General features: G+C 32.3%; 2 protein-coding genes across 3 annotated transcripts; both read left to right on the forward strand.

Annotated features, from left to right (window-relative positions):
- Positions 1–13: 13 nt before the first annotated feature.
- Positions 14–7,880, forward strand: LOC144837836 (tyrosine-protein kinase receptor Tie-1-like). 2 transcript variants are annotated; one of them, XM_078693114.1, is made up of 5 exons: positions 14–47; positions 5,145–5,233; positions 6,745–7,122; positions 7,256–7,504; positions 7,672–7,880. In XM_078693114.1, the coding sequence occupies exons 2-5, from the start codon at positions 5,197–5,199 to the stop codon at positions 7,833–7,835; spliced, it is 828 nt and encodes a 275-aa protein (XP_078549240.1). In that variant the 5' UTR covers positions 14–47; positions 5,145–5,196; the 3' UTR covers positions 7,836–7,880. The 2 variants fall into 2 exon arrangements, with proteins under 2 accessions (XP_078549240.1, XP_078549239.1); XM_078693113.1 differs by lacking the exons at positions 14–47; positions 5,145–5,233 and adding an exon at positions 6,403–6,492.
- Positions 7,881–7,991: 111 nt separating this feature from the next.
- LOC144838154 (receptor-type tyrosine-protein phosphatase epsilon-like) lies at positions 7,992–19,113 on the forward strand. The gene is made up of 22 exons (XM_078693515.1): positions 7,992–8,128; positions 8,564–8,689; positions 9,756–9,896; positions 10,169–10,480; positions 10,720–10,787; positions 10,998–11,238; positions 11,635–11,934; positions 12,137–12,215; positions 12,311–12,638; positions 12,864–12,966; positions 13,157–13,233; positions 13,577–13,613; positions 13,714–13,847; positions 14,313–14,479; positions 14,751–14,886; positions 15,212–15,349; positions 15,496–15,586; positions 15,793–15,860; positions 16,409–16,663; positions 17,092–17,240; positions 17,860–17,995; positions 18,132–19,113. The coding sequence occupies exons 2-22, from the start codon at positions 8,680–8,682 to the stop codon at positions 18,189–18,191; spliced, it is 3,030 nt and encodes a 1,009-aa protein (XP_078549641.1). The 5' UTR covers positions 7,992–8,128; positions 8,564–8,679; the 3' UTR covers positions 18,192–19,113.
- The last annotated feature ends 1,493 nt before the right edge of the window (positions 19,114–20,606 follow it).

Raw genomic sequence — 20,606 nt, forward strand, 5'->3', positions numbered from 1 at the left:
TGGTGAATAGATCCAGCGATGGACAACATGTAGCATTGCTGTTATAAGTAAAAAATCGTTTATATAGCAATGTGTGTAATAAAGGCTTTTGGTTTGTTTTGGTTTAAAAGCCTTAATAACGCAACGTATATTGTAACGTAATCTAACTTGCAAATCCTGTTTTTAGTCGCGTGGACGCGACTCTATAGTTCACTATGTCGGTCGGTCGGTCGGTCTGTCTGTCGGTCTGTCTGTCTGTCGGTCCGGTATCACTATGCGTTTTATCGCTTTCTGACCTTATCTTGATATCAGTTTAATCTAGCTAAGTCAATTTTTCACAGTATATTCCTTATGGCCAGGAATCGATGTGGTTATGTTTTCACGGTGCGCAATAAAAAATTACGCGGTCTACGCACGATTTAACGAAATCACGTTTGTAATCATATCTTGACAACCATGAATCACAATTAAATAAAATTTGGTACTCATAAATTTCAGGGCATAAACCATCATATGGCAATACAATTACGTGCGTAGCGCATGTAACGCATGCGTACGCGCGCTTAAAATTTTCAAAATTTATTTTCGATGAAATAAGAGTACGTTTCAGGCAATTTTAAGCGTTTACAAAATTGCCATGAGTGCGCAGATTTTTGCGCGCGCACTGCGCGTTAAATGTTATTACGCACTCTTTTTGCCCGATTCTGTTTTCTTGACTTACTTTTCAACTCGAAATTACGTTATACGAGCACGTCAAAAGTGACAGGCTACGCACGTGTAAATTAAAAAAATATAAATGTTTTTAAACATTTCAACATTTTTAAACATGTTCAGTAATTTCGGTCAGTTGGTAGGTTGGTCGGTCTGTCTGTCGGTCTGTCGGTCTGTCTGTCGGTCCGGTATCACTATGCATTGTAGCACGCGACTTAATGGCTGTTGGTCTTGTTATTGAAAAAGCACACACAGCCAAATTCACTGCTCAGTAGATAGAGTACATAATCATCACATAGAGAGCCTCGAATATAGAATAAAATGTATTTACTTTGACACTGACCTCTATGTGTATTTATAAATATTCCTTGATCTTGTAACACCAAAAACGACATAATATTCCACAAAGCAAACTGCTAAGATAGATAAGATAAAATAAGACTACTGTATGGTGCGTCAACAGTAGTTACAATCTATTCCATTAGTCAAAACATTCCCGTAATATTATTTCAATCTCCATTATTGTGTACAAATAAGACATAAGAAACAACTACGTCTTTAATGACGAAAATTCAAAACCATGTCCACGTACTATTGAGATACAACACACTGACGTAACGTGTATTTAAATGTTGATTTCCTATATCTTGCAACAAAACATACTTCCACAAAGCAGTCTGCTAAAAACCATGAACAACAGCTAAAAAAATTGCAGTAAAATATAAATTATAACGAGCCAAGAATGACAAGCAATCATTGTCTTATTCCTCTGTTTCATCATTATAATCTAGTATTGAAGTTGCACTGCCAGCACAAATGAGTTTGCTTCTGGGTCATTTATTCATTTATTCAATAGTATGTAAGCCACTGACCCAAGTACAATAATAGAAAATAGTACATATTATAAAATTTAAGAAGTAGTAACAGCAAATACTAAAACAAGTGATATTCATTTTCAACCTCATTACATTTGCAAACTTCACAGATTCGTTTTTCCGTTTCAATTCCTGTCCATCTTCCATTTTCGTTTTCAAGATCTAACATTCCTAATAATTATTCTTCTAGTATAGATCCTCAATATGATATTGAAATAAAGATAACCGTTGACGGATTTGTTTATTTAAATTTAAAGTTTTGAATATCAATATGAAAATCTTCTAATTTAAAAATCCGTCTTAATTTCTTTGTAATATTTGCCTTTCAATATCCTGTAGACTTGATTTAATTTCTCTAATGAAATATTTATGATCTTCTACATGCTGTATCATCCAAACATATCCAGAAAAAAATAAATTCTTAACTTGCATCGCCCAACATTCTTCGTTCCCTCAACCTTTTTAATTTGAAACTCATGGCATTTTGATATGAATCTTACTTTACTGGTGTTTAAGATATTTAACCATGAACGAATAGTATTTAATATGCAAGTTACATTCATCGGAAAACGCCCCATTTCTGAAAGAACTTAAAGATTTGTGGCATTATTTTCAAGGGCATATCTACAAAATTGTGTGTGTACCTTTTCAACTCTCTTTACACTATGAAAACCCCATATTTCTGAGCCATAGGTAAGTATTGGTGTTATTTTCAAATCAAATGTATGGTTCCATTCATTAGCAGGTAAGTATCTAAAGTTTCATTTGATACTGGATTTCATTGAAAATAAGGCAACAGTTATATTGTATTATTCCACTTTCCATTTGCACTAAATACAACCCCAAGAAACTTAAACGAATCAACAATTTCAATGGAGTTTCCTTTATAAAACCATTTTTCAATACTTCTTAGTTTGCCCCTATTTTTAAATACCATAATTTTTGAATACGAATAGTATTTAATATGCAAGTTACATTCATCGGAAAACGGCCCATTTCTGAAAGAACTTAAGATTTGTGGCATTATTTTCAAGGGCATATCTACAAAATTGTGTGTGTACCTTTTCAACTCTCTTTACACTATGAAATCCCCATATTTCTGAGCCATAGGTAAGTATTGGTGTTATTTTCAAATCAAATGTATGGTTCCATTCATTAGCAGGTAAGTATCTAAAGTTTCATTTGATACTGGATTTCATTGAAAATAAGGCAACAGTTATATTGTATTATTCCACTTTCCATTTGCACTACATACAACCCCAAGAAACTTAAACGAATCAACAATTTCAATGGAGTTTTCTTTATAAAACCATTTTTCAATACTTCTTAGTTTGCCCCTATTTTTAAATACCATAATTTTTGTTTTTATCTACATTTACAGTTAATCCCCAGTCATCACAATATTTACCCAAGATGTTAATCAGTCTCTGTAAACCTTTATCTATTAGTACAAAATCGTATGCATTATAAAAAGTGATTCATTTCACAATCTCTAATCTGTATTTTATCAGATTGTTTTGTATAATTTAAATTATTTAATTATAGTTGTATACCAATTTCATTTTTTAGGGAATTCGATTAATTTTAACAAAAGACGTTAGCTTTGAATAGAGTGAATTAATTACATTTAAAATGTCACCTTGCAGACCTAGTTTCTTTAATTTGTAAGTAAGGTAATTGTGGTTTATTGAATCAAAGGCAAATTTTAAGTGGACAAAAGTAACAAAAATTCTGCCCCTTTTCTTACTAAAATATTTGGATACAATTGTGTTCAAAATAAATATATTGTCGAGGGTTCGATATCCTTTCCTAAAACCGGGTTGCTCCTGATTCAAAATGTTACATTCATCTGTCCAGTCTATGAGTATATTATTGATGATATAAAGGAAAGCCTTAGCTAAAGTTGGTATCAGAGATATCCCTCTATAGTTTTTTCTTTTTAGGTGATCATTTAGAATAAAATGATCACCTATTGTTATTGTATAAAATCTTTATTATTTTTTTTCTTTTTATTGTTTCTGTACACTATTTTGTGTAACAATTATCTCAAAAAGTTTAATGTCAATGATTACAAAAATTTCAGAATATCTTTCAAATAATATAACTTAATCCTAATAAGCTTTCCAGCGTGATCACTCATCCGTGACGACATTTATAAGCCATTTTGCGAAATCACATTATCAATCATATCTCCATAATTCATTATCACATATTAATGAAATTAACGTAACGTAGGCCGTGTAATTTCACCTTCGCAGTAAATTTGAATATCTTACAGCTCTTCAGAATTGAAGGTTACCTTGATGATTATAATTTATTATGAAAGCTGATGAAATGTAGATATTAATTCATATAAAAATTAGGCCTATCGGATGTTGTGACGTTAACATATGGCCAGTTGAAGTGAAAAAGTAGTTTTTTCATATTTTTCGTCAAAGTTATACACAATTCAAAGAGCGCGCACAGCGCTTCTACGTGCCAAATTTTTTTCCAAATCTTATATTTTTTTGCTCAATTAATTATCTTTCGAAATTGTCATCTTAAAGTTTAGTTTGATAACGTCATCATGCCAAAAAATTAGAACATGTGTGTCCCGTAATTTCACCTATGCTACACTGTATATAGATATACAGTATATACTGTACATATTGTATATGGCATATAGGCACAACTCAGCACTATAAGCATATAATAGGATGGCATACATCAACATTTTCCGATCGTATGTTAACGTACGTGCATGTTTAAAAAAAATTAATTTCAGTAAAATGATAAAAATGATCACCTATAATTCGTCAAAGTGACGAATTAAATTCTAGTTTATGTATTGGTACTGTATAATTACATTGGTGGCCCAACGTTGATGGAAATTCCCACTGACAAATATTAAATTGAAGAGAAGCTTAACTTCCTCATATACAAAATTTGGGACATTTAATAATATTACGCTCGTGATACCATCAATATCCGGGCTTTACCCTTTTTTGTGCTTTAAATGCACTTATGACTTCATCTAATTTAATTTCTGTGTTCAATATTTGATTGACATAGGGCAAGTTGTCCACTACGTTTACAATTTTTGGAAGTGTTTGCTACCGATTGCTATCTTTGATGCAATATACATTACTAAAGTGTCGATGCCATTCCATTAATGAGATTTCATTTGATGGATTGTTTTTTTCTTTTTGGAGGTTTCGCCAGAATCTTTTATTATCGTTACCTTTGACGAGTCTTATCACCTTTTCTGATTTAAAAAACCTATTTCTTGATTTTCGCGTTGCTGTTTTATTGTTAGTCAACTGAAGCTATTGTTAATTGAAAGGCTTGTTACATAACCATTACACCAAACACATGCTTGAAGTGAAATTAGCCTAAATCACAAACAGCATTAAGACACACACAAAATAATATATATATTTTTTCCCAGAGAATTTTACAGTAGGCGGAGGTATGCACTCTCGGAGTGGCTTTCTAGTTTGTAATTGTTTTCAGTATTTTATTTTTTTTTAATTCCTCTGTTCGAAAATGTCTAAAGTGTGATAATTTTCTTTTGACTTGTATTTTGGATTTGATTTTTAGAAGTAGGGAGTCAATCAGTCGTCAGCCAGCCAACACCCGCTGAGGACGGAGAATGGTTTCTCTGAAAATATTACGGAAATTTGCTTTTAGTGAGTGTCGTAGAACAGTATTAATCTTTATTTTAATTGTATTTTCATGGTTATACATTCTTTATCATACCAGGTATTATTATTAATTGCTTTTCTTGATTATTGGTTTAATAATGTCTTTACATGCATAGTTGACGGAATTTTCAAATGAAGTAATAGCTCTGTCAATTTTATTTTCGCTGATTGCCAACATGAAATTGTTATCGATTTCGGCCATGTACTCATGGCACCATCTATTTCTAAATGTTTGAGCATAGTCATCTGCCCATGTGTATTTGTATCTAATATCCATTTTTGCTTCAATTTGGTTTTGCGTTGTTTTATTTTAACGGTCAAACTGGTAATGCCAAAGACTACATATCAAATGATGATTTCCCTTTAGGCAATGACGAGTAGGAAACACTTGCAAACTAATAGACAAAATGTTAAAATGTACGTTCACTTGTGTATACCAAAAGGAAATAGGTTCGGTAATCCGAAAATAACTAAGTGTATATAGTACATTGTTTTTTTTTATGTTGTATTGTTTGTTAAACAACCCACATATAATGTACTGTATAAGGAACTAAACTTTAAGGAACTACTTTGCAAACAAGTTTCTCAACAACAATGTTTATATAAAAGGTCTTTATTGTTACGAAGTTCATCAAGTATGCTTCAATTGATTTTGGCAAAAGAGTAACAAAATAAACATAACCCAAGCTAATATGTTAGTCACAATACTATCCCCTTGACCGGCTGCAGATCATTTTTACACTGAATTATTACTCTTGGTGAATTAAAACTTTAACATCATCATGAAGAATAATCAACAAAACTCAACATAAAGATACATGAAAGATCAAACTAATAAATATGCCACTTACATATTCACTTTTATTAAGGACAAACAACAGTAGTAATGTTGATGTCTATAGGCTTATGCTATTTTATGTTAAAAGTCAAGTTTCTGCCCTAAACATTGTATTTTTGTGCATGATTGTGCATCCAGTTTTATACTCCATTTTCCCATGTTTAGGTCTTTGTTGTTTATGAAAGATCATAATAAATGGGTTCACAATGTAATTGACACAGAGTGACACAAGATAAATATTTCTTTCTTATAATGGTAATCTTTTCCGGGTTATTATTTATTTATCGTTATTCTACCTTATACTCATACTACTCATTGCAAATCATGTCTTTCGTAAACTATTTGTCAAATGTTCTTCATCTGGTTTTAATGATTCTCAGTTTGAGCTGTCGAATAGAATCTTCAGGTACGTTAAACAATATTACTATGGTAGTAGTAATGTATTTCAAGCTTGTGACTTTGTTTAATTTTATTATTTGTTTTCCTACACTGGATTCAGTCACAATTAAATATAAGGGTGAACTAACACAAGGAAGTAGACTTTCAAATAAAATAACAATCACATGCATTTCTTTCCTCTTGCTCCTATCTTTTCTGTACCTACTTGTTGAGAATAATTGTAAATCATTCATTATTTGTATTCATCTATTTGTTAAAGATCCATTGGATGTAACTGCATTTTCTGGCACACCACTGACGACGGGATCTATTGAAAATTGGTTTCGAGGATACGCACTTCAAGACGACAAAGATATTAGAGATTTATCAGTTGGTATAGTGTACAAGAATGGGAAAGAGAACGTGACTTGGAATGATACTGATGATTATTCTGGTCGTAACAAAAAAAGTATAAATATGCCAGACAATAAACTATTTCCTACAAACAGCAAAATTACATGCCGTATACACCCTTCACACACGTATCTAGGAGTTAAAGACCTACAAACTCAGACTGAGAGAGTTGGTGTCTTCTCATTTGAAGCAAAGAAAAATGAAATAGTTACAAATTCAGCAATTGTCTTATCATCCGCTTCTGGTGAGTAAAGCAATATCCATCATGATCTATATACATGTTTCATTCATTTGTGTTCCTTATAAGATGTTGACACATATGTAAGGCTCATGAACCGAATTGCTAATAATATTTATTTCAAATATAATTTGTATAGCCAACATTGCAATGGAGTACAGAACAATAACGGTCGGTATTGGAGAGTCTGTCACTATCAATCTCAGTAAAGGTGGTGATCTTACCGATTTACGTTGGAGACATAATTACGGAGAGGAAATACACAATCTGAGAGGTAATACGTCTGCTGTGGTTGAAAACATACGAAGAAAAGATGATGGCGTATATGAATGTTATATAGGTGATAGCCCGGATGGTAACCATGGTATCATGAGACTTATTGTTACAGGTAGGCCAACGTAAAGTAGTTTATGTAAATCAGATTATAAATGTTGCACTGTTTGATTGATGTTATAATGTAATGTAAAGATAATAATAATAAAGAGTATATTTATTCGTATAAATAAAATAGCTCCTTTTATTGCAAATTATGTTTAACAAATTTGTTTCTTTTAGCTTGTCCGTCTCCAAAATGGAATCCTCCAGACTGTGAAATGGACTGTCCCGTATGTTATAATGGCGGAGTCTGTGACGATAGGACGGGTGTCTGTATTTGCCCAGCAGGATTTAAAGGCGATGCTTGTCAAAATGGTAATACAGTTACTATAATTTGTACATAGAATGTGATTTACGTTGGTAAAGTCGCAGAATATTTTGATAATTGAAATAGAATATTACTGATCGATGAATTATGTAAAATATATATTAAAAATTATATTAAATTTGTATTTCAGAAAAACATAAAATAAACTATTATTTTTTTTAATAGGTTGTGGAAATAACAACTGGGGTCGTGACAGCCTTACTGTGTGTTCCTCTTCTGGGGGAAATTGCAGAGGAGCTCTTTTCTGTCCACCTGATCCAGTAGGTTGTGCATGCCAAAATGGTTTTGGAGGAAGCGATTGTAAAACAGGTTAGATTTTAATTAGGCCTTATCATTATATTTGTATGGCAAAGATTAAAAGAACAATAGTAAGATTGTTACATACATTTTGTATTTTCGTAATATTTTGGTAATATTTTGCTGTGTTTAGTCGTAAAATTATTTTTACTTCAATCAAAAATAGCGATCAAAATCAAGGTGTGGAGTCAGTTTTGTAATGTTCCTTTAATTGCATATCATTTTAAAATATATTCATATCATTATGTTGCGCATGGTTCGATTTTGTATAGGAACATTTGTGTTTCGTACGTCATTTAATGGTATCAAAGAAACCTCTACAGATGTTTCGACTACCAAACAAGACATAATTTCTCATAAAAGTGTCATCATTTAAGAGCAGGACGAAATAATTCTGAATCTAGCTCATTTATTATTACTATTACAAATATCTACCATGTCTTTAAGTGTGCGAGGATGGATACTATGGTGGTGATTGTCGGCAAAAATGTAACTGTGAGAATTGTACTCAAAATACAGGATGTACTTCCGGGTCAACGTGTTTTTCTGGTTACACTGGTGACATGTGTCTAGGTAATGACTCATCAACATGAAAATAAAGCTCAGTGAGCTAACATGAATAAACATGTTATACGTACCACCTCTCTCAGCTATTATGTACGACTCAATGGCAAACTAGAAAATTGTCTGGTAAGGTTATCAAACATTCTACACAACTTTCCCAAATGGTATTTGAAGTTTCAATAACCAGAATTGCTTACTTCGCTGAATAATTTGCTGCTAAATTATATTCTATTAACCTATAGGCCTACGTTAAATTAGTTTGGAGTTGTTTTTAGTCGCGTGGATGCGACTCTATAGTTCACTATGTCGGTCGGTTGGTCGGTCTGTCTGTCTGTCGGTCTGTCTGTCGGTCCGGTATCACTATGCGTTTTATCGCTTTCTGAACTTATCTTGATATCAGTTTAATCTAGCTATGTCAATTTTTCACAGAATATTCCTTATGGCCAGGAATCGATGTGGTTATGTTTTCACGGTGCGCAATAAAAAATTACGCGGTCTACGCACGATTTAACAAAATCACGTTTGTAATCATATCTTCACAACCATGAATCACAATTAAATAAAATTTGGTACTCATAAATTTCAGGGCATAAATCATGATATGGCAATACAATTACGTGCGTAGCGCATGTAACGCATGCGTACGCGCGCTTAAAATTTTCAAAATTTATTTTCGATGAAATAAGAGTACGTTTCAGGCAATTTTAAGCGTTTACAAAATTGCCATGACTGCGCAGATTTTTGCGCTGATTTCTGTTTTCTTGACTTACTTAACTCGAAATTACGTTATACGAGCACGTCAAAAGTGACAGGCTACGCACGTGTAAATTAAAAAAATATAAATGTTTTTAAACATTTCAACATTTTTAAACATGTTCAGTAATTTCGGTCAGTATAGTTCACTATGTCGGTCGGTCGGTCTGTCGGTCTGTCTGTCGGTCTGTCTGTCGGTCCGGTATCACTATGCATTGTAGCACGCGACTTAATGGCTGTTGGCCTTGTTTCTTTTACATTAAACAATTATTTCCCTTACTTTAAATTGCTAACATAATAATTGTTTTCTTTTTTTGGAAAGAACCCGAGTCATGCGTATCCGGATTTGTTGGTGTTTTGTGTAACTACCAATGTCACTGCAAAGACTCTGAAGATTGTAATCGAGATGGAAGTTGCGATAATGGGTGTCATGATGCCTGGGCTGGACCAAACTGCAGCATAGGTAAGAACGCATGTTATACAGAACAATTATACTTTACATTTCATGGTGTTTACTGAATGAATGAATAATGGAAAATAAAGTAAAGAAAGTAAAGAGAAAGATGAGTAGGCAAACCAGAAAAGAAGACGGACGTGTATGAAGCTAATGGAAAGAGATGATGACGAGAACGAGATAAAGTCACATGACCATTGTGAATATACGGTAAAATATCTATGTAAATATGTTTTAGTTTTAAAATATAAGAAAGTTATGTTATGTGTTTCAATATTTAGCATTACCATACCGCACTGAAACGCCAACTGTTATAAACCAGACAGCAACAACTTTAACGTTTGACGTCACTTGGATTCAAGGTGAAGACTATGGAACAGGAACAATTACAAAACGGAAGCTTTCGTATAAATCATCGAAAACGGAATCATCTATATCAGTAGATGGACCAGATAATGATTTATTTATTGTCATTGATGATCTCATCCCAAATACGCAATATCAAATCTATTCTCTATTTTCGATTATGGTTGGTGGTATTGAGGTAGATGGACCAAGAAGTGCACTTGGAACAACAAACACCATCTGTTCAGGTAAGTTATAAAATTGCAACAAAATTATATTTTTAGACAATTTTTTTCGATTGGATGTGATAACCTTCCTATTATAAATAATATTAATATTAATATTCTTATTAATATCAGTTAGCAGTTAGCAGTTAGCAGGTAGCAGTTTTATTTTTTGCTTTTTATTTTTAAAAAATGTTTGAAAGACTTGAATATTGTTGCTTAATACTGTTCATTTTAATACTAATATATTTAATCAAATATAGAACCGTTGGAAGAACCCGAGCTAGAATTAAAAGTTAATGAAGAAAACCACGTTATCTTAAAATTAAAGGTAAGTATATATTCATATTAGATTGATTGTCATATGTCAATCAATTTATGTTTACTTATATTTCCTGTAAACGTAATATGTACGTGAAAAGTTTTTCACTATGGGCCAAAATAGTTTACATCGTCAGTTCTGACGGTTGGCTACGAACCCTTCTTATCTTCTTATTATTCTTCCAAGCACGCTTAATTTAAATCTTCGTTACATTTTCAGCCAGTTTCTAGTGATTATGATCGAATCCAGTGTAACTATATTGTTCGATATCAAGTGCAGTACTCGGAGATTGATGGAAATTTAACAGATGTAGTTAATACAACAAGTAGTTCTCAATTAGAAGTAGAACTATCAGCATTATCAAGTTGTACTGATTATGTCGTAAACGCTCGAGTAGTTAATAACATGGAGATTGTTGGTAATTGGGGAGACGATATGGTGGTTCAGACAGCGCCCTCAGGTATGTGAAATTAGTAAATTGTTCTTATAACACTTAGGATGGGCTAAATGTAACCGTAAAGTACGTTACACATATGTGACGTTTCAATGGCCTTCGGGTGAGAAAATATGTCAATATTATAGCTAGAAAATACCTTAGCTAATGATACAAAAATTAACCAAGATCAGCAGCAGACACACTTGTTATTGTTTGTACAGCACCACCAGCGGGAGTTTTAAACTTAACTGTAGATATGATACGCCATTGTTGCCAAAATAGTGTTTAGGAATATTAAGACTAGAAGAAACTAAAATCTTAAATTTTTTTATCTAAAACCGGATATCAGGAGTAGTAGTTTTGTTCTACATTATATAAAATTATTATTTTCAATACTTACTTACTGATTTAATATTATAGTGGCATCAGTAGAAAGTAATTCATTTGTAAATGGAACATATTTGCTTATTAAGTGGAACGCTTCTACATGTGACATCCCAGACTATCAGGTGACCTACTATTATGAACTGTCAGGTGGAATATTTCAGCAAGGAATTACTACAGAAACTGAAATTGTTTTTGACGAAGGAATTGAATCCTGTATAGAATATACATTCACAGTCTTAGCGTCATATTCAAACGTTAATGGGACATCTAACACAAAGAAATTTATGTCAGGGACAAATTGTGATACATCAGATGACTCCAACTCAAACTTGGGTTCGTGATAAGAAAAAAAATATTTTGTGTTTTTTAAAAATCTTTTTTCTTCATTTTTTTTTATTATTTCAATAATAACATTTTGGTTATTAATTTGGTTTAACTGTTAATCTATCAACACTTACTTGACACTTTGCAAGAAAAGCTAGACATCGAGACAACATGCAAAGTAATTTTTTATAAGCATTTTTTTTCTTTTCAGGTTACATAATAGTTTTAGTATGTGCTTCGTTGATTGCAATAGTTATCGCATTTGCTATCATCTTGATGATATTTAAACGGTAAAGTAACACTCTTATGTAGTCATACTAAATAATTCTAAATAAAGATAAATCAGTAACATACAGCTATCGTGCTTTTTTCCATTATGATTTAGACGAAAAAGACAAACTACTTCGAAAAAAGAAAGCAGTTCTTCTACTAGTCAACAAGACTTAGTCCTAGAAACAAACTATCAAAGCCTTTCTAAAAAATATGAAAAAAATGAGTATGAAGGTGTTCAGGAAAATTTTGAAAACTCTGCTGATGAACCCATCTACACAGATCCTGACCTTGTAGGCCTATCACAACGGGAATCTGGAACAGTGTATAACAACACAGAATTAGATAATGAAGAATACAAACCAGTTGAGTTATCCAAGCTGCATGACTATGTGAGGAAGCGTCAATTAAGCGTTGAAAATGGGTTTGAGAAAGAATTTAAGGTACGCTAAACCACAATAAAAACTCATTATATTTCAGTGTCCACCAACGTGGTTACTAGTAACTACGATAGATTTTTACGGAAGTTATTGGTAGAATTCAAGCAAGAATCTCTTGCTTACAGAATTATGTTAGACAAAATGGAACCATACAGTATAGAGTAGTAATAGTCAGTTTGATTCAAATGATTCATTGTGAATTTAGTGTTGAAAATAATATCCTTTTAGGTATCCCAACAGGAACTTGATGACAACAAGTCTTTTTATTCTTGCAAAGTTGCCGAATCCTTGGGCAATAGAAAGAAAAATCAAAATCCTAATGTCATTCCATGTAAGTTCTTAATTAGTGTTGTTTTACTTAGCAATAGAAGCTTATCAAAACAAGAAATACTGTTTATGTATTGTTTTTGTTTGTTCTCTATAAATTTCGAAAAATGATATGAAAGGTGTTTATTTAAGATATTGGGATTTAAACAAATAAATAAATCATTAATCATTAAAACTAAACCACTTTATTTCAGATGACAATTCTCGAGTAGTTCTTGATCTGCTTGATGATGTTCCCGGATCTGATTATATAAATGCTTCGTACGTAGATGTAAGTTGCTTATGTGTGAGAAGACATTATTGGCAATAAATAACCTAACTTTATTGTACAATGGCCTAAAAACTCGGGAGTTGGATAAACTATAATATCTTTGTGTTGAGGTATTCGAACTCGTATCCACTGTTCATTTTATGTATTAAGCAATGTCTTCGTACAAAATCTCATCTCAATATTTAGGCAATATTTACATATGTATGTATTTCTATAATATGGGACCGAATCTTATGCTAGGTATGAAAATGATCATACCGATTTATCGGATCATATTTGAAAGAAATACACTATAGTAGTATAATAATAATGAATACAATAATCATCTTTTGCTTTCTTGTAGGGATGCTATGCACCACGTGAATTCATTGCATGTCAAGGTAAAACATACATATTTCAGTTACGTGGTCTCCGCCGCAAAGGCCCGAACTACATACATATTACATATCTAATTAATGTTATCCATTACGTTTATTGTAGGGCCTACATTTGACTCCATCAACGATATGTGGAGAATGATCTGGAAGGAGAAGTCTATGCTTATTGTCATAGTTACAAACCTTACTGAAGCAAAAAAGGCAGGTTATATATTTGTCCCCATAACGGTTTTTGGAGTAATACAGTATGAGTATGCTGGAGTTATATGTACGGTGCCCAACCTGTTTTCAAAATAAGATTGAAATAATTTAAAAAGTGTGTAATTTAACTCGATTGTAAAATTTCCTTTTAAATTGTTAAATGTATTAATATATTTCAAAATTATTTGTTTGTATTATAGCAACTGTGCGAAAAGTATTGGCCAGACTTAAGCTATTCTTAAAGCAAATGTGTGCTGAATTTTCTAATGAAACTTAAACTAAAACTTCAGATACCTAGTTCTTGTTTCTCTTTACGTATTTTCACCAATGGATTTTTATTCCAGTATAGTTATGGCAAGCCATTTGTACCATAACGTTTTTTCTTGTTACGTTTGTTAAGCCGAAAAACTACAATAATTGAATGGAACTTTTCACCAACTAATACTGTGTGTATGCCCTAGAACTAATATATTATTATTAATATTAACTTTTGCTCAAAAGGTCGGTGAAAACGATAGGATCCACAATGTGTATCAGTATCATTTTACTGAATGGCCAGAAAAGAGTGTTCCCAGCAAAGTTCCACACTTGATTGATTTCATCAAGAAGTTTAGAAAAACTCAACTGAGTTATGGTACAGAAAGTGGGCCAGTCATCGTACATTGCAGGTAGGCAAATTAAATTAAGTTTATAATATATATATATAAAGAATAATACGGTTCAAACGTACCAGAGAATGAAAATTTTACAGTTTCTTCAGATTCAACAAATTTTTTCCAAATTTAAATTTGATATATTCGACAAATGCAACAAATGTTAGTTATGGTTGATTACATCTTAGCATGCAAAGAAAACTTTATTTTTATAATTGTATTAATGCTATATATCGAAAACTTACTGGGAAATACAATAACGTAAGTAATAACTTATGTATAATAGTTCAGGAGCCGGTAGAAGTGGAACCACGATAGCTATAGCAGCCATGTTGGATATGTCAGATAAAGAAGGGAAAGTAGATGTGTTCAACTTTGTACGAAGCATGAGACACAAACGTATCCAAACGGTTCAAACAAAGGTTGTACAGTTTAATTAAACACAAATTGAAATATTTTATTTCATTCATTATTTTCTTTGTTCTTTTTGTATATCTTTTTTGTTTTGTTTTTCAAATGTTGTATTGTGTATCTCTCGGGGTTTTCCCAATGTTACTGTTTGTTTTTTATCTTTGCCATATTGGATCTTCTTTTACAGTCTAAATAGTCCACGTATACTCCTATTTACTTACACTAAAATGACCACTCTTAAATCGAGTTAGAAAACTTAGACAGATTACACAGATTACAAAACATTTGAAATGTTTATATTCATACGTCTTTACTAAGTTTACTTTCGTATTATAGGAGCAGTATACATTTATCTATGCCGTTCTACTAGAAGAGTGGTTCTGTGGACAGACTATGATTCCTGTTGATGACATACAAAAAATAATACAAAAACAAAAATTGAAAACTTCTTCAGATTTTGAATACCAACTAAAGGTGATATTAATTTAATTTCAGTTATCTATATTGTAAACTATAAAAAAATGTCAATCCAGCATTTTAATTATGAGGATAAAGATGATATGTGAATAAGTTATACAAACAAAATGACTTATTTATTAGATAACATTGTTTTTAACTAGACTTTGAACAGCTTGTTTCCTCGTCATGTGGATGGTCTTACGTCACATGCAAGTCGACCAGATGAACAAAAATACCAAGATGTTTTGTTTTGTAAGTTGAATAGATCTATGTTTTTGGAAAGATGCTAAGAATAACGATGGAATATAAAACAGTAAATAGAATGTAATTAAGAAAAAACGTCGTTGTAGACTATTAGCTAAGAATAACGATGGAATAATTTATAAATAATAAAAAGTAAAACTAAAGTGAATCGTCGTTATAGGTGATAAAATACCTAAAGTATGTTCATTTTTTAGTAACTAAGGGATGCTTCAGTTCAGAAGTTGAAAGTGATGGTGATTACGTTAACGCTTCGTTTATAGAGGTAAGTGCATGACCAAACGACAGAGATGGCAGATAGTGTGGATAGTTAGATGCGAGTTGATGATACCTAGTTATCATTTGAACGATCTTGCTTATTAAATAGGAAATACAGAATTTTGATTATTTGAATAGGATCAAATGTTTCTATATAATGTTTTATTGTAGTTTGTTTCTTGCGGACTTGCACTGTAAACGCGTCTACAGTTGTACTAGGAAAATACTTTTTATTACGCTAAGGAAGGGATTTTACTTTACTAGAATTGACAAACTTATTATGCTTCTTCTAAGGAAAAGGATACGATTTTTTTAACTTTTACTGCTACTACTGTGTTTCGTCTGCCTAACGCGTCAATGCACTACAAAGTGACGTAAATGATTACGCTTATGCTAAGGAAAATGATACGATTTGTCTGCGTACCTCCAAAATGCGTTTCTCTTACAGTAGTCATAGGTTGTGTGCCAGTATGCCAAAATATCACAAAAATATACTTTATTTAATTTAAATTTAAGTTTTTAATAGTCATGCTTCGTACACATTCTATTTCTTAGCATTCCAAAGAGGATCATGCTTATATCGTTACGCGGACCCCATTGGCTGATGAAACTAGTGTCGATTTCTGGCGTATGGTGTTTGACTATAAATCTGACGTCATTGTACAACTAAATGAGATGGAAGATCTGACGAGTACAGTGTACCTCCCAAATAAGATCAACCAAAAACAGACAGTTGGTGAATTTACAGTCACAATCAAGTCAACGCATCAATACGATTTTTTGACCAAGAAAAAAATCAATCTAGAAAAGGTTGTTATTAAATGTTATTTTGTCAGCGGGCTAACTTTTATTTTACTGCATTTATTTTGCAGTAGATTTTGAGAAAGCATTTATCAAACAAACTAAAATAATAGATAAACCATGCGAAGTTCTTTCAACAATTTAAAATGAAGGATTCTTTCCTAGTTGGTGTCTGGATATTGTATGACCCATGCCGATTTACAAGAGGCAACGGTAAGCGGAAAACCACGTAGCTTGTCCCACGTAGAATCTGTATCTACTGTATGCTGAGTGGCGGAAATCACCAGTCCGCTCCTCCGCGTTGTGTGTAAATGGTCATAAGGAATAACATAGATTCTACATTTGTATTACCGTTACCGCTCGTCTCTGTAAACTGGCCTTTAGTAGGTATGAGGTCCAATCTATATACCGAATGTAATCGTTATATTTTCTTCAAGGATAATACGAAACGACGAATTGTCCTGTATGAGGTTAACCAATGGCCAAAAAACGAAACTGTTCCCGAAGTTGACGCCTTTGTTAAATTCGTTATGACAATAATGCAGCGATCAGATATCACATCATCACCAATCACTGTTCATTGCAGGTAGGTATAAACAAAATAAAGAGAAATATCAATTTATATTAGTATCTGAAACGAGGCTGGTTGTTGGTTAATATGTTGGTTAGATAGTTTGGAAACTTTAATTTCTAGTTCCAGTTTTTTTTAATTCAGACTAAGCTAATTTACTGTATTGGAGCTGTGTTTTTTAAGAAAGTTTGTATAGATCCAAAGGCAAATTACTGAAAAAATGAGAATAGAAATGTCAATAGAGAAACAAAAAAATAATCAAAAAGCTAAATCAACACGATAAAATAACCAGAAAAAATAGCAAAGTTTTGCTATTATAATGTATTATACATGTGAGTATAAACAAACTAACGTGGAATAGTAATGATGTTGGTTATGTTGATTGGTCAGTTAATGTAGGCATGGGCCTGCGCCGTGATATAGTAATGATAGATTTTGGTTGGTTAGGTAGTTTAGACGTAGGCATGCAAAGATAAGCAAAACGCCTTTCTTCGGGTTTCTCAGACTATTACTACTATTACTACTACTATTAATACAGTAACTTGGTTTAGTAAGTTACTGTATATTGAAGTTTGTTTTAACTGCAAGATTTTTAAGAAAGGAAAATTTATAAAATATATATATCTTTATTCAGAGACTGTGTTGGTAGATCTGGATTATTCTGCCTAGTTTATTCAGTGATCCAGAAAATGCGAGAAGACAAGGTGGTGGATGTATTCCAAACACTTAAAACACTGAGGTCAGCATGTCCTACTGCGGTGGACTCGGAGGTAAGTTTCTTTTTATTTTTTCTGGGATAGGGTTGTGTGCTTTTAACTTACCATATTATTATATAATGTTATTATTTAAAAATTTTTTTTATAAATTAACGTCAAAATTATTGTGTTTTTGTTTTGTATGTTGTAGGTCCAGTACAACTTTTGCTACAATATAGCCCTGTGTTATCTGAAAACATACGAGGAATAAGTGAAGTACAGAACTAGAACTAATGTAAATAAAATTGCTGTTCAAAGCAATGGAGCGTTTTCAATTTTAAATTTTGCTGTAGTCCTACTACAAACCTAATTAAGATTAATGTACATTATTATGTAGAGAGGGATAGACCCAAAATGAAAAAAATTATCCTACGGCGATTTAAAAATCGCAGTTGGGATAAACGCTAGAGAAAAAACATACCTAATACTCGAATCTGGAATCTAGTTACGAAATTAAAAGAGCTGGTAGACCTAAATAAATCGACAACGTAAAAATAAACTCTAGCTTTAGGAAGGTTTCAGGCACTAGGCTCTAGAAGTGACTTATGAGCTCAGAATTCAGTTCAGTTTCAAAATAGTATATCAAAAATACTGAATTGCCTAGAACAAAATGTTTTCATGAGTTACTGGAGATAGATTGAATGAATCATTGGGTTAGTAAAGGACCGTATACAAAGGTTTACTCTAGCTTAAGGAAGGTTTAAGTCACTAGGCTCTAGAAGTTATTTGGAGCTCAGATATTTCAAAATAGTATATCAGAAATACTGAGAAGAATTGCGTAGAACAAAGTGTTTTCAGTTACTGGGAATAGATTGAAGAAATCATTGGGTTAGTAAAGTCTAAAAAATAATTTAGCTTAAGGGAGGTTTAAGTCACTAGGCTCTAGAAGTGATTTGCAGAGCTTAGATGTTTCAAAATAGTATATCAGAAATAATAGAATTGTGTAGAACAAAATGTTTTGATGAAATAATTGGGTTAGTAAAGTATAAAAAGATTAGATTTAAAAAGATGATGGTCTTCAAATAATGTGTATAGAGACGCGCCTGAAAGGACTGATAAACTATGGCACCAAGATACTGCATCTACAGTAGGCTAGATTATTGATGTTTGTTTTATTAAAAAAAAATGTGGTATTGAAATTAATAAAAGTAAATTTCGTTGATATATAGCCATGTGTATAATAGGCGTTAATAAACAAATTTGAAAATTTATAGCTCCAACAGACAGTTTTTTTTTACTATCTTGATTTTTTATTTTGCGCATGCGTGATTAAGGTAATAGACTCATCAAACGATTTTGAACCACAAACATATTACTAAACCTACTATACACTACATACATTCACAATGGAAGAATTCAAGAAGTAAAAATCTAAAAGAAACCGACATGTCTGAGCTATCAAAAACTAAGCACTATGCCTAAATGGTACCTTAAGACAGTGTGTGTAAACCAAGAAGGTGTACAAATGTGTTCGTAATTTCGCCATGTTCTAACTTTAACAACTACAGATGTGGTTAAAACTTGAAGTAATATATAAACGTGACCAAACATGTTGCTTCAAGTTGAACATGAAACAAAATCACAAGCGAATAAGCCATCGCTTGTGATTGGTCAATTCACTTGCGTTGCGTTACGTCCTTGCGTTGCGTCGCTAGTGGGAACCACGCTTAATATGGCGCAACGTTACTAGTAAAAGGGACAAGATCTTACATAAGCCTTAAATCTAAAATCAAATAGAAATACTTATGACACTAACCTCATTCCTTGATCTTGTATCACCTATATTCCACATAGTAATCCATGGTGCGTAAATAATCCAAGAAATTTTATATCAATCTCCATTGTGTATAATAAATAAGACATATAAAAAAGAACAACTTCTTTAACGGCGAAATATCAACGCCATGACACATTCCATTGAGATACACATTTACGTAACGTATTTAAATGTTGATAATTCCTACATCTCGCAAGCAAGACGAACGACATGATTTCCACAACTATGCGACGACAGTTTAAAACATTTCTTACGTCAATAAATTCCCATAATAATAATAATGATCAAAAACATGTTATATCAATTATTGTGTATAAGACAGAGAAACAACTACTTCTTTAACGGAGAAAATTCAACGCCTGTTCACATTGAACAACACACAGCGACTGATAACAACAACGGCATTTCCACAAAACAATAGGGTAAAATCATGCGACAGCCGTTATAAAATATTTCGTTCGTCAATAGACGTATTCAACGCACCGACGCGTCGCGACGTAACGTATTTAAATACAAATCGCTCATCACTAATCGCTTAGTATCGTAAGGCCTAACATTACAGTACTATGAGAAAAAAAATTATTAATCATTATGTTCATTTTCTTTACACATATTTTTACATACGGTAAAAAAACACCTAAAGCATCTATTACAAGGCTACTTATTTTGGGAAGTTTTTTGATTAGTTTGTCTCTTTTGTTTACGAAACGAAGAGAAACAGAGTAAGCATTAATTTTCGGGTTTATTGCATTAGTTATTGTCATGTCTGATTGAATGATGACGGAGGTTGTCTAAATGATGACGGAGGTTGTCTAAATGATGACGGAGGTTGTCCAAATGATGACGGAG

This window comes from Antedon bifida, chromosome 3, assembly GCF_963402885.1.
Source record: "Antedon bifida chromosome 3, ecAntBifi1.1, whole genome shotgun sequence".
NCBI lineage: Eukaryota > Metazoa > Echinodermata > Crinoidea > Comatulida > Antedonidae > Antedon > Antedon bifida.

Excerpts from the sequence above, each read along its gene's own strand:
- LOC144838154 (XM_078693515.1), top strand. Across the intron at positions 12,967-13,156 it reads AAATCCTAATGTCATTCCAT|ATGACAATTCTCGAGTAGTT; the intron begins GTAAGTTCTTAA and ends ACTTTATTTCAG. Across the intron at positions 13,234-13,576 it reads TAAATGCTTCGTACGTAGAT|GGATGCTATGCACCACGTGA; the intron begins GTAAGTTGCTTA and ends GCTTTCTTGTAG.
- LOC144837836 (XM_078693113.1), top strand. The coding sequence starts at position 6,411 with ATGTCTTTCGTAAACTATTTGTCAAATGTTCTTCATCTGGTTTTAATG. Across the intron at positions 6,493-6,744 it reads CTGTCGAATAGAATCTTCAG|ATCCATTGGATGTAACTGCA; the intron begins GTACGTTAAACA and ends TATTTGTTAAAG. Across the intron at positions 7,505-7,671 it reads CATGAGACTTATTGTTACAG|CTTGTCCGTCTCCAAAATGG; the intron begins GTAGGCCAACGT and ends TGTTTCTTTTAG.